At 39.6% G+C, this 15421-nt stretch overlaps 2 protein-coding genes across 2 annotated transcripts; one reads left to right on the top strand and one right to left on the bottom strand.

Annotated features, from left to right (window-relative positions):
* Positions 1–1344: 1344 nt before the first annotated feature.
* myl9b (myosin, light chain 9b, regulatory) lies at positions 1345–6425 on the top strand. Its single transcript, XM_060868011.1, has 4 exons — positions 1345–1500; positions 4276–4477; positions 4695–4856; positions 5210–6425. Exons 2-4 carry the CDS (start codon positions 4294–4296, stop codon positions 5383–5385), a joined length of 522 nt encoding a protein of 173 aa, XP_060723994.1. The 5' UTR covers positions 1345–1500; positions 4276–4293; the 3' UTR covers positions 5386–6425.
* A 1286-nt stretch (positions 6426–7711) lies between these two features.
* On the bottom strand, positions 7712–15155 carry LOC132844508 (homeobox protein TGIF2). Its single transcript, XM_060868010.1, has 3 exons — positions 14869–15155; positions 11452–11708; positions 7712–10566 (listed from the first exon to the last, which is right to left on the bottom strand). Exons 1-3 carry the CDS (start codon positions 14885–14887, stop codon positions 9643–9645), a joined length of 1200 nt encoding a protein of 399 aa, XP_060723993.1. The 5' UTR covers positions 14888–15155; the 3' UTR covers positions 7712–9642.
* Positions 15156–15421: the final 266 nt, after the last annotated feature.

Raw genomic sequence — 15421 nt, 5'->3', positions numbered from 1 at the left:
ACACACACACAGAGAGAATCATTAATGATAAACTTAGTAACCAAACAGAATCCTTTATGTGTATATATATATATATATGTATATATATATATATATATATATATATATATATATATATATATATATAAAACCTGCATCACTCCACCCCACGCACACTTTAATTGTATTTCATTATTCATTTGAAGGTGTTCTTTGCATTTTCCTTTCATTTCCTTTCCTTTCCTTTCTTTTCCTTCAATTTTCTTTCCTTTATTTTCCTATATTTTCCTTTCATTTCCTTCCTTTCCTTTCCTTTTCTTTCCTTTTCTTTCCTTTTCTTTTCCTTTCCTTTAATTTTCTTTCATTTTCTTTAATTTCTTTTTATTTCCTTTAATTTCCTTTTCCTTTTCCTTTCCTTTCTTTTCATTTCATTTCATTTCCTTATCTTTCTTTTCCTTTCCTTTCCTTTCCTTTCCTTTATTTTCTTTATTTAAATGCCACAATGTACGGGAAAGTCTGTCCTAGTGTACAGTTCTGGATTTTGTTTCACTTTCAAAGCAACAACTCTGAATCTAGTTCTTATTATTTATCATTTTATCCCATTGACCCATTCATAACTGCTTTGTAAGCAAACGTTTCTCCCTTTATTACAAACACATTAAATTATCAGTAGAAACATCTGATTACAATGATGCACAACATTACTATCAAATAATGTCACCCAGTCACTCACTGTGTTGGTATTCGGTAGTAAGATTATAATACAGAATCTGAAGCCATTGCAAAAAGCCTGATAGAGTGAAAGAAAGAAAGAAAGAAAGAAAGAAAGAAAGAAAGAAAGAAAGAAAGAAAGAAAGAAAGAAAGAAAGAAAGAAAGAAAGATATTTAATCATACATTAGCATTACTAGGATTCACCAAGGCATTCAGATAGAAAGATAGCAGGAGCTGTATAGAGTTACTGAAATAAGGTACAACAACATCACCATAGACCACATTACTTAATGCTCATATGTACAGCTTCTGCCTTTTTAAGGAGTGTTTCACTGCTCGTGGAATCTGTGTAGTTTTGTGATATAAACTGTAGTGTACAACCTTTAGTATATTCTCTGTCCATTTTACGTAAACCTTCCCACACACACACACACACACACACACACACACACACACACACACACACACACACACACACACACACACTTGTCTTTTTTTCTAAATAAGGCAGCTATCCTTATCTGTGTTTCTGTCATTTCGGCCCCATTCCTGTGAGTATCCCATTCTGCAGGGTTCAAGCCAAGGGGCAGACTGCAGCTCCACATTCTTTTGCCTTATATGGCTAAATCCCTGTTTAGTCCCTGCCCCTTGTTGGAAAACCAGGACCCCTGATTGGCCAGGAGAGAAATAGGAGGGCTGCGTTACTAAGCTGATGCTTTAAACAAACTTTTGTACAGAGTAACTGTCTCCATCCCTCTCTCCCACAGGCAAAGCTTAATCGGCCGTTCACTTCATCACCTGAAGTCAAGGTGAGCAGGGAGTTCATTCTGCGTTTTTTTTTTTGGGTTTGGTAATGCACTGCTCTGCATTTGTTGCTGCTGATGACTGGAGTGAATAGATGGAGATGTTCTGTTATGTTTGTAGACAAAGCTGGTCTTGGATCAGTCACAGCACGCATAACATATCCGTGCTGAAATTTGGTGTCTTTAGAGTGAGCTGGGCAAAGGATTTGCCTGTGTAACTAAAACTTTCTTTAGTAAATGTGTATCCCACACTGCAGATTGTTGGGAGAATGTGGGATTGTTAGTAACATTAATTGTCTGTTAGGAATAACATTAAGATGTAGTGAGCTCATTAAACAGATAATAGTAATAAAAATCTGCAGTGCATAAAGATACAGCTGTTCTCAAATACGCTTTTAACTAGACTGATGGATTCCTCACTGTCTGCCTCCTACTGTGAAGATGTTTGTTTTTAGTGCCTTTGTGGGAGAATTTGGATGGAACCTGCAGCGAGCGTGTAGCCTGAAGTATGTTGTTCCTAATCTCCATTCTGTCATCTGGGGTCAGAGGTTAAGACAAACGTGGTCTTGTCTGTTGGAAGACTATGTGGAGAGGCCTGAGAGTGAGAAAAGAGATTGAAGGAACAGTTACCAAGAACAAAAGCACTTGTAACTCCAAAGAGAATAAAATAAAAATTTTGGATCATCTAAAAAAAAAAAAACCCAAACAATTAGCTAGTTAAATATCATACTGGCAAAGCTGAGCCTTTATTCATATATTGACAAGTGATAAAAGACTAAGAGCAGTTGTGGAGGTCTTCGTAGGATTACTGTCAATGTGTCAAACTGAAAATGATGCAGATATTTGGAGTTGTCCTTTAACTGTTTTAAAACCTTTATTTGAAACAGGTTTATTTGCATCTTTGTGGAAGATCCCCCTACTTCTCTTATACACCCAAAAACAAACTGGGTAGTGAGCAGTAAGCTGGATTGTGTCATGGTATAAAAAAATAGTCCACATATTATGATAGGGAAAAACCACACAGAGAATCTATTTTTAACTGAGCAGAAGCTTAAAAAGCAGCCGTTATACACACTTGGCATTTATGAGGATTGGCTTATTTTATTCAGCATTTATCAAATGAAGGCTGTCCATCAATCTTTGGAACAGAAAAAGACATCATGTTTGTTTAATTGTTAATATATATGAAAGTGCAAATAGCTTTTTTGCTGATCTTATTTATCTAAACTGCTCATCAGCATAAATAGAAATGACAGCATCCACATCCACAGTGTGCTAGTCACTGCATTATCCCATGTGGAGCTCATGGTCTTCTCTAATATTATGAGTCATCGGTAGCTCACCTCTGCCTATATAAGATTTGTATGACATACTGACACTATATCCAAATTAAAACAAGGGCATCAGAGTGTGTAATATAACAGAATCCAAGCTGGTGGAATTCTAACAACATGAACTGTACCTCATTATAGTTTACAGCAGAAAAAGGCAACCCTGACAGGCGGCACTGCTCTGTGCATATTGTTACACTATTGATTCAGTGAGGAGTTATTTTTGTCACACGAAGCTGAAACATGATCCTTGGTCGAAAATTCACACAGGAAATGAGGTCTCACATGGGAGAGGGAAGAGAAGATGCAAAAAAGCGTAGTATTGAGTGAGATAGAGAGTGACTGTGTGATTCACGGTTAGAGGAATGTGTGTATAATGAGTAATGTCAGTAGACAGGGATTTATTTTGTCTTTTGAGTCTGCAAGCTTTACCCACTAATAACACCCAACCTAGCCACAGTGGGACAGTCAGACAAATGTAGAGTAGGACAAAATTTGACAAATCACACCAAGCATAATTTTATTTAATAGTACGGATAACTAATCTACAAAGGAAGACTGAGCTTTGGACCTGGGTGTGTCTTCACTGAGAAAAAAAAAAAAGAATAGTTTTTCTTCTCAAGTGAGATCAAGCATATAGTTAATGGATTACCTGCATGTATACACACAGAGACATGCAGAGCAGGCTTGGTCTGGTTGCATGCTTGAAGAATTTACAGGCATTTTAACTGCCTCAAATGTGGGCAAGAGCTGTGGCTGCATGTCAACTTTCCTGGCTTTTGTATAATGTCCCAGTTAAATGAGTCGGCAATCAGACAGAGCCAGAAGCCTCAGTGTGACAGGATGACACCACCCTTATGTTTCCTTTCTCATGATTCCATCAATCAGAAAAGCAATGCTGACATTTGTGTCATTAAAACGGAAACCTCTTTTTTTATAAAAAATAAAACATTTTCTATTGAAGCATGTGTGAAGTGCTTTTGTTTTTGTTGTGGGAAGGTGGTAGTTGTAGGCCATGCAGTAGAGACATTGCTAATGCAGTAACGAGAATGTATTTTGAATTTAAGAACATCCTCAAATGCAAAGAATAACTGCAAAGTTTCACTGTTTGCACATAAAAAAGCTTTTCTCATGAACTATTTTCTGGCCCTTTAGGTAGACATGAAGTGAGCACTGCTATCTTGAGTGTAATGTTGGACAGCTTTAACCAAAGTGAAAACTGATTATCTAATGAAAACAATTGAAAAAATAGTGAAATAAAAATAGTGAATAAAGTACAGTAATTAAACTAAAAAAACATCAACTCTGTATTTCATTCTAAAATAACTGTTGGACACCACTAAAGATCACATGTTAATACGCAGGTCTTTATACACATTTGTCCTTTTTTTTACCACAAAGTGTTTGACTTTACATGGCTGGTTACATTATAGCTTTACCTCATCCCCAGGTTCAGTAAGCCACCATCATGTCCAGCAAACGAGCCAAGGGGAAGTCCACAAAGAAGAGGCCACAGAGGGCCACATCTAACGTGTTTGCTATGTTCGACCAATCCCAGATCCAGGAGTTCAAGGAGGCCTTCAATATGATTGACCAGAACAGGGACGGATTCATCGACAAGGAGGATCTACATGATATGTTAGCCTCCTTGGGTATGTTAGTAAAAGAAAAAAACACCATTATACCATTATATGTATAATGTTTGTGGTCTATAATATGTGGAATTTTCTAACTTCACATCTGAACCTAAACTCATCATCATTACTGCAAAATCAATTGCTACATTTTTAATCGCTGTGGTATCAAAACATATGTCAGGATTACTACAGTAGAATAATAGACTTGCTTTTGTCTTGTGCATGTGTGCAGGTAAGAACCCGTCTGATGACTACCTGGAGGGTATGATGAGTGAAGCTCCTGGTCCCATCAACTTCACCATGTTCCTCACCATGTTCGGAGAGCGTCTGAACGGAACAGACCCTGAGGATGTGATCAGGAATGCTTTTGCCTGCTTTGATGAGGAGGGATCCGGTGAGACAAATACTGCATTTTATAACCTTTACAAATCAGGAATGCAATTCTGTAATTTATCAGATTGTTTTGGATTCAAAAATATTAGTAAAGCACACACTCACTCCCCACAGTTTATTTTATTATCTAAAAGATTCTATTTGTAATTATTCTTGCCTATTTCTAAGTAAAATACTTACCATCCTTCAACAAATGTGTACAATATAATAGCTAAAATATACTTTATAAAATATTTTTCTAGACCCCTGAATATGTTTTAGTGTTTTACTAGAATTTCTGAATGTGAATTTCATCACACTTTTGCTGAAACGGTCTCTGGCTCTGACTTGAACACCTTCACTTCCCCCGAGCAGGTGTGATTCATGAAGATCACCTGAGAGAGCTGTTGACTACTATGGGGGATCGCTTCACTGATGAGGAAGTGGATGAGCTCTTCCGAGAGGCTCCCATTGACAAGAAAGGCAACTTCAACTATGCCGAATTCACTCGCATCCTGAAACACGGGGCGAAGGACAAGGATGACATATAAAGCTCTAGAGACTCTCAGCCTGGCAGCCGAGTGCATTTTACCTACACTAAACGTGTTCATAAAAGGAGAACAAAATACAAATTGCTGTAAAGTTAAAAAGCACAAGAAACACGATTGCATTACAGTATAACCTAAACCAAAATACAAAAATGAGTCATTTTAATTATAGGCTACTTGCACTTGTGTAGATTAAACTGTGATTATTGTATCCCCCCTCCCCCCTTACAGGTCCACATGATTTAAAGAATTATACAGTGCTCAGAATGGTGTGTTTTATTCTGCAGATGTTCGATAGTTTCATTTGGTTACTGTGAAGTTCAGGTAATATGAAGTAAACATCTTAGCAAAAAAAAAAAAGTTACTAGAACATTGTTTTATAGTTCAGAGAGAAACCACTGTAACATGGTCAGATTAAACTGATAGAAACACTGGTTCGTGTGAAAATTCTGGGAAAATTTTCAGTTTTTTTTTTTAGGGTGATCAAAATCTAAAAATATCTGTTCAGTTCCACTATAGACCTAACTATGCTTTCCACAACCCATGTCCAGAGTTTATACCTCACAACAGTGCATTCTATATAGAAGCTCATTTTTATTAAACAAATTATAAACATGTTTAAGCATTGCCTGTAAGATGTATAAAAGAAGATAGTTGTGCAGCATTTTTTGGGAAAAGTTTTGTAACGGTCAGACATGAGCCAACTCCGTTTTGTCTAAACTTGAGTTAAAAGAAGAGTTTTGACTCTAGACTATAAAAACAAAAAGTGTGAGACATCACAATCTGTAATATAAACATGACGGTCAGTAAATTTCTGTCATACAAGAGTAAGAAAACACTTAAGGAGGAAGGTGTTTTGGTGACACCACCCAATTTTTGATTACTAGTCTAAAACAGAATGCCACGTTATGTATAAGCATATCAGACTGTGATGGGACCAATAAGCAACACTTGCATCACATTAAAATTTATTATTGCTTCATCTTTTAAAGGGAGACAGTTTCCTTATCTTATTCAATAAAATCTGATTTCTTATTAGGAAACATTTGGCAACTCCTCTTTATTAAATACCCTCAAGCACAGTGATGAGACATTCAAATTATATGAAAATTGTACTTTATTTCTCTGAAATGTACAAAAAGAAGGACACATCACAAGTTTAAGGCAGATATTGCACAGACTAGTCCAAAGATTTCTAGAAAAGCTGGGAAGATTCTCTTGTTCTCAGGTAAGGCACAAATGCCAAGTTTACTGTCCATATTTTTTTTTTTCTTTAACTTGATACACTGATAGGAAATGTAAGAAACAAATACTATTCATATCCATCTTAAAGTATTTGGTCATATATAGAGGGACAGAGAGAGCGCTACACATTTAATATACATAAAAAACCAGACCCGATAGACATGCGCTTTATATCTACAAGACCCCTTCTTGACTAAATAGACACGGTATCTAGAATATCAACATCAGTCATTCTACAGAAGTGAAAAAATAGAGCATCTCTGAAAAATATACGTATACATCCAGTACCCAATGTTGTTCCAGGAACCCAGTAACTAACGGAAAGCTCACAGTGGTTTTTCCATGTAGTGGTACACCGGTTTTAACAGAGTTTTCATATTATTATGCCAATTTCTCCTGTTTAGTTAGCCTATGCTGGGCTACAAACAAACATCTCAAAACACTGGTCTAAAGCACATTAATGATCTCTAATACTCTCACATTTCTCCCCAGTGGCTGAAATCTATGCTAAAAGAGGAACAACTGACTTAACCTGAGACTGAACGCAATCAGATAATAAAAAAAGGAAATACATAGAAATTGTTACAATATTACAGAAAATGAGGGCAGACCTCCAAAAGAGGCCACAGGGCAGATTAGAGGCCACCTTACTTAATCAGGACTGTGACCATAAAACAAGCAGACAATACAGGTTAGCTCATTATGGTAGATGTTTGCGAAATTTCAGGGTTTTCACAAATATATAAGTTAGGAAATATAAAAACAACTGGGAGAGTAAGACAAATTCCACCACTGGAGGTAAAATAGGATGGTGTGCATTGAATACAGTGACTACAACTCATTCAGCCACAAAGCTACAAAAACACTGAGGGGGAAAAAAAAAAGACGATACATTTCATGGAACTTGGGCATGGAAAGAAACATGGACCCCTAACATAAAATGTGACAATAACTAAAATCAGTAAGAAACATTAGGAGGAACCAAAATACAATTAGGGGAGAAGGGGGGGAAAAAAAAAAAAAAAAAAAAAAAAATTCCTACCCCCTCTTATAATCCACAAAAAAAAAAAAAAAAAAAAAAAAAAAAAAAAAAAAAAAAAAAGCCAGCACCGTAATACAGCGATCTTTCACATTCATAGGCACACAGTCCTGCTCTGAAACAGATCTCAAGGCTATTATACTCGACGTCTTCACTCTTCTGAACACAGCTGTGCACCATTCTATTACCAGCATTGTGAAAGGTGCTTTGCAGAATAACGCATTCCTCAGCTCACAAAATAACATTTAAACCTAAGAACAAGCTAACATTATGAGCTAAGGATATGAAAACACTACTGGTGAATCTGGAAAATAAAACTGATAGTGTCTGCTCTCCACTTTCATCACATTGATCCGCGTAACCTATACTTTAATCCTGCTCTCTCTCACATAATCTGCCCGTCTCTGTCTCCGACACACAAATGAATTTATGACATCTCTTATGGAAATAGACACTGTGCGCCCTTAAAGCGCCATAAAATCTCCACATTTAATTCAGCAAAAGAAGTTAAAGCTTGTCTGGGATAGGAAGGAGCATCTCTCAGGAAATCAATGGCGGCTCTGTTGCTGTCTCATGCCATATCACTGCAGAGGAACGATCAGGCTGAGCTATGTTATCTGCAATGCAATCAATTTCCCCAACCGTCTGTCTCCTCTCCCTCATCCTTAGACCTTACCTCACTGAGACAATGCTCGAGGAGGCAAAAAAAGTTTGAACAATAAAAAAACAAAACAAAAAAAAAACTGTTAAAGTTTTGAAGTACTGGCAACATACAGACTTGGAAATAAAGTGCAGAATGTATGAGTGACCACACAAACACAGAAAAGAAAGATGATATTTGGAAGTCGTGGTCCCATTTGCAGTGGTTTCAAGCCACTGGAATGAGGTATCAAACAAACAAGGCTGCAGCATGCCAGGGGTTTTTGAACTATAGTGGAGCTCTTAGACTCAGCAGGATGAAGTCTGGCCCTGTATTCTCCCTGACATCTAGCCCACCACTGAGTCATTCAATGTATCATGCTGGTTCACAACGAGCATTCAGGAGTCATATACAAAATATTTAACCATGCTACATAATTGTCTACTAATCTAGCCCTAAGCCAAGACATTAGAGCATACAGGCAAAAACAGTACATCTGGTAGATCTTGTGTTACATCATATCACAACAGACTCTTCTGAGGGTAATATGGGTGTGCTGTTTCACTAGTGTTCTGTATTTCAAATTGAACTTTCTCTTAACCAAACCATGTATCATGTAAACAAGTATTGTGATATGATGTCTTTGAAATAATCACCCAATGCTACAAGAACCAATATCTAAGGCAAAAACTGAGCAAGGCCACTTGTGTAACTTCTAAGGGCAGTCCTAAAAGCAAATAAACCAGAAATGTCTTGCCTATCAGTTAGATACAAACTCTGAGAAACAACACAACTCTGCCAGGTTGTGTGTGGAAAGTTCACTGTTTGGGGCATATCTGGAAATGTCCTGTTGGGGATTTTAAACCCACAAGATTTACTTTCCTTTTAAGCTGAGTCTTATCATATGTTCTCAGCTGGTGTTGTGCTGAAATGGTAAAGAGGACCCAAAATAATTCTCACGTAGTGAAAAGAATGGAAAAGTCTTTTAAAAATTGTAAAAAGGCTTGATGCTTAAAACACATCCTTTGTGTCAATCAAAAGTAACCTTAGTGTATGACCTACAACTGAGTTATCTGAGTGAAATGTTCCGTTTCTAGCTGGTCGGCAGGCAACAGTCACATCACATCCATGACAATTGGAGATCGTCAAGGCAACGGTCACATTGCAGCCACATGACCATCGGTCTTCTCCCATGTAAATAAGTTCTAGACGACCTCCTCCAAATAAGAACCTAGAGCAGAGAGGTGTTGCATTCACGGTTTGGTTGTGTGGAATGTCCTTTTCTCAGCTGTTGCTTTTTGTCCTTCATAAATGCATATGCATGATTTTGATTTTCTCAGTTGACTGCTTCTCTGACAGCATGGAGTGTGTGCTGTGAGCTCCAGGTGTGTGACACGCTGGCTGGGGGTGGGCTAGCTGGTCTGACCACACTCCATACGCCATTTGGCTGAAAATTCACTGCTCCGGCAACTCTTTGTTGAACCACCGGCAGGCTAACGCCTGCTTCGCTGGCAGGAAGAGCAGAAGCAGAAGCATTTAAAACAGGCACAGAGACTGGGAGAATGGCTTTCTCCTGCAGGCTGGGAGCAGAGTCAGATTTGATGCTGGAGCTCAGGCTTTCACGGCTCTTTTCTTTCTCCATGTTCCTATTTGGAGCCCCTGTTGCTGAAGCAGATACAGGAACAGAACAGGGCACTCTAGCTGAAGGCTGCTCCTTCTGTCTCTGGTTTTCTTGCTCTGCTGCTCTCTGTAGAGCTGCATCGACAAGCAGCTTGAGGTCGCTGAAGTCATGTGGGCAGAGCTCTGGGGGTGTAGGGGGCGGCGTGTTGAAAAGCACCACGGTAGGACTCATCGTTCCCAGGCTTGGGCTGCTTGAAGAGCCTGGAATAGTAGTTAGACTAGAAGGTCCATTCACACTTTCTTTCTTGATCAGGCCACGAGTGTCCACTTGCATGAGGGTCTGGACTCCACTGTCTCGCCCTGTTAGACTGGATCCCACTAAGCAGCCAGCTCCAGTCAAGATGGCGGTTGCTGTATTACCCAGCATGCTAAGGTCCAACGTGGGGGCAGGGCGAATGACAGAGGGACGAGGTGCCGGAACAAGTGGAGGGGTGGAGTGTTCAGGGGAGGCGGAGCCAACTGACCGGCTGTCAGATTTGCTGGCCCGGCGGGAGATTGTGAACTGAGTTGGGTCCTTTCCATCCTTCCTAAGCAGGTCGGGAAGAAGTCGCCGTCGTGCATTGATAAACCAGTTACAGATCTGAAACAGACAGCATTAAAAATAATCAATTTTGTCCAGAATAAATACAGCTAAATGCACCCTCTCCCTTCAGAATTACCTTCAATTCTACACCCAAAAGGTCATGTATACATGGCCCTCCTTAGTAAGAAAACATTACTGCCTGAGACAGAGATTAAGATTTCTGAATTTGGAGGCAAAATAATTGATAGGGAAATAGAGGAACCTTCTTTTGCATATTTGTTTTTCCAAAAAATAATTTGCCTCAGATCTCCTCCCGTGTCAAATAAGTATGAGCCAAAGAATATACCAACACTAAAGCAAGTGTATATAATGAAGACTAATACAAACTTATGTCTTCTCGTTTATGACATTTATTTATCAAACATCATTACAGTGCAGACTAAGTCTTACTTGTCACTGGAATTATATACCCAACCCACATTCCTTGTCTGATTTTCATGTGTTTTTTTTTCTGTCCTTACGATAATGAAAGTAAACTACTGTTTGGATCTGTTGTCTGACCGGCTGAAAACCGACTATAAATAGAGCTCATTGATGCACCACAACACACAGCCTTGTGCACATGTGTGCACCCTCTAGTGGCCAGACTGCAAACCGCAGGTTTTCAAACAGCTGGCTGTAATGGAGTTTGGAGGGAAAAAATGCAAAAGCACAATACAAGGGCCTCAGAGGCTGCATTCCTGCACACTGACAACAACACGGCTCCTGACTCACAATCAAAGACAGAACATGGCTGAGCTCAGACACCATGTTTTTAACACCAGTTTCTGCAGATAAATCTGGGTATTTAAATATATAGGAATACTGTGGAATTAACTTGTTAAAGTCACGAATATGAAAATACAAACCATGTTCCTTGAGAAGAAATTTACAAAAGCTCACCTGCGAGATAGAGAGATTGGTCTGTCCTGACAGACTAAGCTTCTCCTGCTCAGACGGATAGGCATTAAAACGGTGCTCATATAGCCAGCTCCTTAGGATCTGAACCGACTCTTTTGGCAGGTTCCCCCGGCGGCGGCGCTTAGCAGAAGCTCCACGGGCACCGGTGGAAAGATTGAGTGGGTAAGCATCATCCTCACAGGGATCACTGTCTGACATGGCAGAAAACTCTGTCTCTCCGCTGTGCTCCTCTTCAAATGCTATGGGATTCAAGGGAACAGTAGAGATTATTGGTCTGAAATAAAAACGGGGTTAGTTTTTAAAAGCAGCACAAATACAACATGGACTTTACATAAGAATCACGTTAAAACAAGAGAAAACAGTGAATCAAATTCACATCTGCATATAAAGGCCTGACCTCCCTTGGAGAAGATCTGCTTTACATTTCAATAGATGGATGGTTGGTGGTACATTTAAAGGAAGAACATGGTAATATGAAGAGCTAAAAACACACTTTACTTGCAACGGAAAGCTCACACAGTAACTATGAAGCCTAAAACCTACAGATGTCTGAAACAGTACTGTTCAAAAATAACTCGCTGCAATTCCATGAACAGGGCTGATTCTGCAGCACTTGCACTCAGTTATTACATAACAGCAGTAAAATTTACTCTAGACGTTGTACCACTGGACCACAAACACAGACCCAATGTGCACCGAGTCCACAGGGGAAAAAGGGGGGGATGAAACAATGCCAGAAAAAGCTGTGTGTAAAATGGAAAATGAACTGGGTGAGCGAGTCCTGGCTGCACATGCCATCTCAGTCAAAGTGCCAGTGAGATATTAGGCGTTTTCACACACACAAGTTGTGTATGAAATTCTATCAGCAGGCAAAATTAATATTATCGTTATCATTTCCCTTTAACTTTGGGTGGACCCATTCTGCTTCTGACATGCTACTATAATGAAAAGTGACACACTAAATAGCAGTTATTTAGTTCAGGACTGGGCTATTGTTATACAAATGAGCAGTAAATCGGCAATTCAAAATGCAGATGAGCTGTCATTCACAAACAGCTGCTAGGAAAATGTTGCTACCACACACAGCCACCATAGCGTAAGAGTTTTTCTTAAACAGCCTACATGTTTTTATTTGCAAAATCAAAGAATCTTGCTCTAGTCAAAGCCAAAAATTGTGACTGCAATTTAATCGGGAATTGTTTATCCATACCCTGAAAACGTGATGCCAGCCCGTCCTTGGTTAAATAACACTTGTATCATGTAAACACGGTTCCAGACAGCTCGTAACTTTTTCACGCATCTTTCTTTTATCGTGTTCCGAAGGAAATCTAGGTCAAGAAATAGGAGCACATGCAATCCTAGAATCAAAAGCTTAATTGTAAATTAGACTAAATTTCCTAAACGATTTAGGCTTTAAACCCAAATGGGAAAAACTTGTTTGGTACAGAATTGTACGAGATAAGTATTCTTACAAAAGCCTGGAGCAGACATCCAGAGGGCTGAGATAATGATTAGCTAAGTCAAGGCAAGTTCTCTTCAGATGAGCAGTAGGAGTGAATCTATCCACTCTTTAATTTCCTCCCTTTCATCCCCCTACGCTTCCGCTCCATTCACCACACCAAGCTACAAACATGCTGAATCTTTCCACACTTTCCCAAACTCCAAAGCAAACGAGAAAGTTGCTCGGTTTAGGCTACGGTCGAAATGTATTTTTAAAAGATTAATTGAAAAGGTCTGTCTCTAAACAACAGTGGAGAGGTTTTTAACATCTGAGAGGCTTTTGTTCTCAGGCATACTGATTCATTGAAGAAAGTCGCCCAAGGGTGGAAACAGAAATCTGAGTAAAATTAGCATCTCCGATTGCTCGTACTTCAACATTCTCAGCAGTAAAAGGAGGAAAACAACGTTTTAAACGTCGGCTTGAGTTACTTGTTGACATGTTGGCTAAGAAATGTCCCGCTCGACGTCGAGCAAAAGGTCTGCATGTAGTGACCTAAACTTCAAGTGCTGCTGGGGCATGTTTTAGCTAGCACTTAGGAATAAAAATACCTGTGAACTAGGCACGGACTTGCCCGTGTAGTTTTATGATGTTTTTGAAACGCTGAATATTAGCAGTGAAAGAGAGGTTTAGAGGGAGAACAATGGTGCAGAAATGTGCTAGTATGGCTCCTGTGTTTCTCTCAGTGTAACCCGAAGCCCACAGGAGCAGACAGAAATGTGGCAGTTCCTGCGTTCCTCCCCAACAAAGGAGTGTGTGTGTGCGCGCGCGCTCACTATCCATCTCAAGTACTAAGGGGCTTTAGTGTGTGTGTGTGTGTGTGTGTGTGTGTGTGTGTGTGTGTGGGGTATCCATCTCGAGGAAGGACGGGTTTTATGCTCCTTTACCCTTCCAAAGCTGACAACCTCCCCCTCCCCGGACATGCTGTAGTTGGCTAGCTGCTACACTCATGTACCCGTTACAGACAGGCGTCAGTCTCACTTTATTATCCAACAACCGGTAACTGTAAAAAATCTGCCGCCTGTGGCGATGACAAATACTCCAAACTGGCCTTGCTGACGTGCAGACACGCACACAGCTACTATCTGGTAAAAGCGCATTAAAAAAAACAACTGGGGGAGAAATGAAAGGAATTCTATTGTGTTTTTTTTTTTTTTGGGGGGGGGGGGGGGGGGGGGGCTGTGTGAGATGAATTGAGTTATAGCACTGATCTGTCAAACCGCACACACATCAAAAGGGACTACATGGTTATCGTCACCAACGTTTAGCTAATATCCGAGCGATTTGAATCCGGATTGTAGCACCGTGTGAAAATCCGTTGGAAATGGTTTTAACTGACAAAGCGCGTGAACCACGCGGCCGCCAGTGACGACAAACTTTTCCAGGCACGCAACAAATGTTGGCAGTTTGTCACCGTTATAAACACCGTCCAGTATCTGAAACTGGAATTCCCCACTGACTCAACTGTGCTAACCAGCAAGCTGTCGAAGTTCACGTAACTGCCTACAACGTAGACGATATTCTTATAATCCCGTCTAACTCCACGCGTCAGATTCAGATTTCACACGTCACAAAAAGAACAGAATTAAACAAAAGACTAAATAAAGCTAAAAGAAATCCAACATAAGTCCTGATAGTAAGAAGCCCTTAAACACAGTCGCTCTCTCGAACACGTCCAACTGTTCTTTAGGGCAGCAGATGGACACCACGCTCAGCTCTGAGGAGACGTTTAGCTTTAGCCAGTTAGCCATCCGTCCACATTCAAACACAAACACACGCCGCGTTCACGTAACAAAAAAGCCACATTCCTCTTAAAATCCACATTCGCTCCAACTTTAATCCCCATCGACTACAAAGAAAGACCAAATAAAATGGTAAAAACAGCAGAAAATTCGGTTTACCTCTTTTGACAGATTTCATCCTTTGTTAGATTGGGTTTCAGGATTTAAAAAAATCCACAGCTTTCGAAGTTCCTCGGAGAAGAAAAGCGTGTTCACAAAGCGCTCGCACAACGGGAGCTTCTTTCGACCGGAGACGTGTTTTTTTACCGTCCGCGTTTCTCTTTTTACCCCAAAACTCAGACCAGAGCAGCGTTACTTTCTCTTACCGCTTCATTTCTCGCACATGTTAATGAAAGCAGAAAAAAATGGTGTTGACAAACGAGTCCCGATTTACCTGCAATGCCGTTTTCCTCCAGCGCTGTGTCAGTGACAGAGCACTTCGCCCCGCCCCTTCAGCCTCATCAGCCAATCAAATCGCAAATCCAAGCTTCATACACCTCCACATCATCAGCGACTAATGAACAGTCCAGCTGTGGCAGACAATCACTACATGTTTTAATGTGTATAACTTATATATATATATATATATATATATATATATATATATATATATATATATATATATATATATATATATATATAATTTGCTATTATTAATGGAGGCATAACATTT

This window comes from Tachysurus vachellii, chromosome 4 (assembly GCF_030014155.1).
Source record: "Tachysurus vachellii isolate PV-2020 chromosome 4, HZAU_Pvac_v1, whole genome shotgun sequence".
Taxonomy (NCBI): domain Eukaryota; kingdom Metazoa; phylum Chordata; class Actinopteri; order Siluriformes; family Bagridae; genus Tachysurus; species Tachysurus vachellii.
This window is presented reverse-complemented; position numbering and strand designations above follow the sequence as displayed.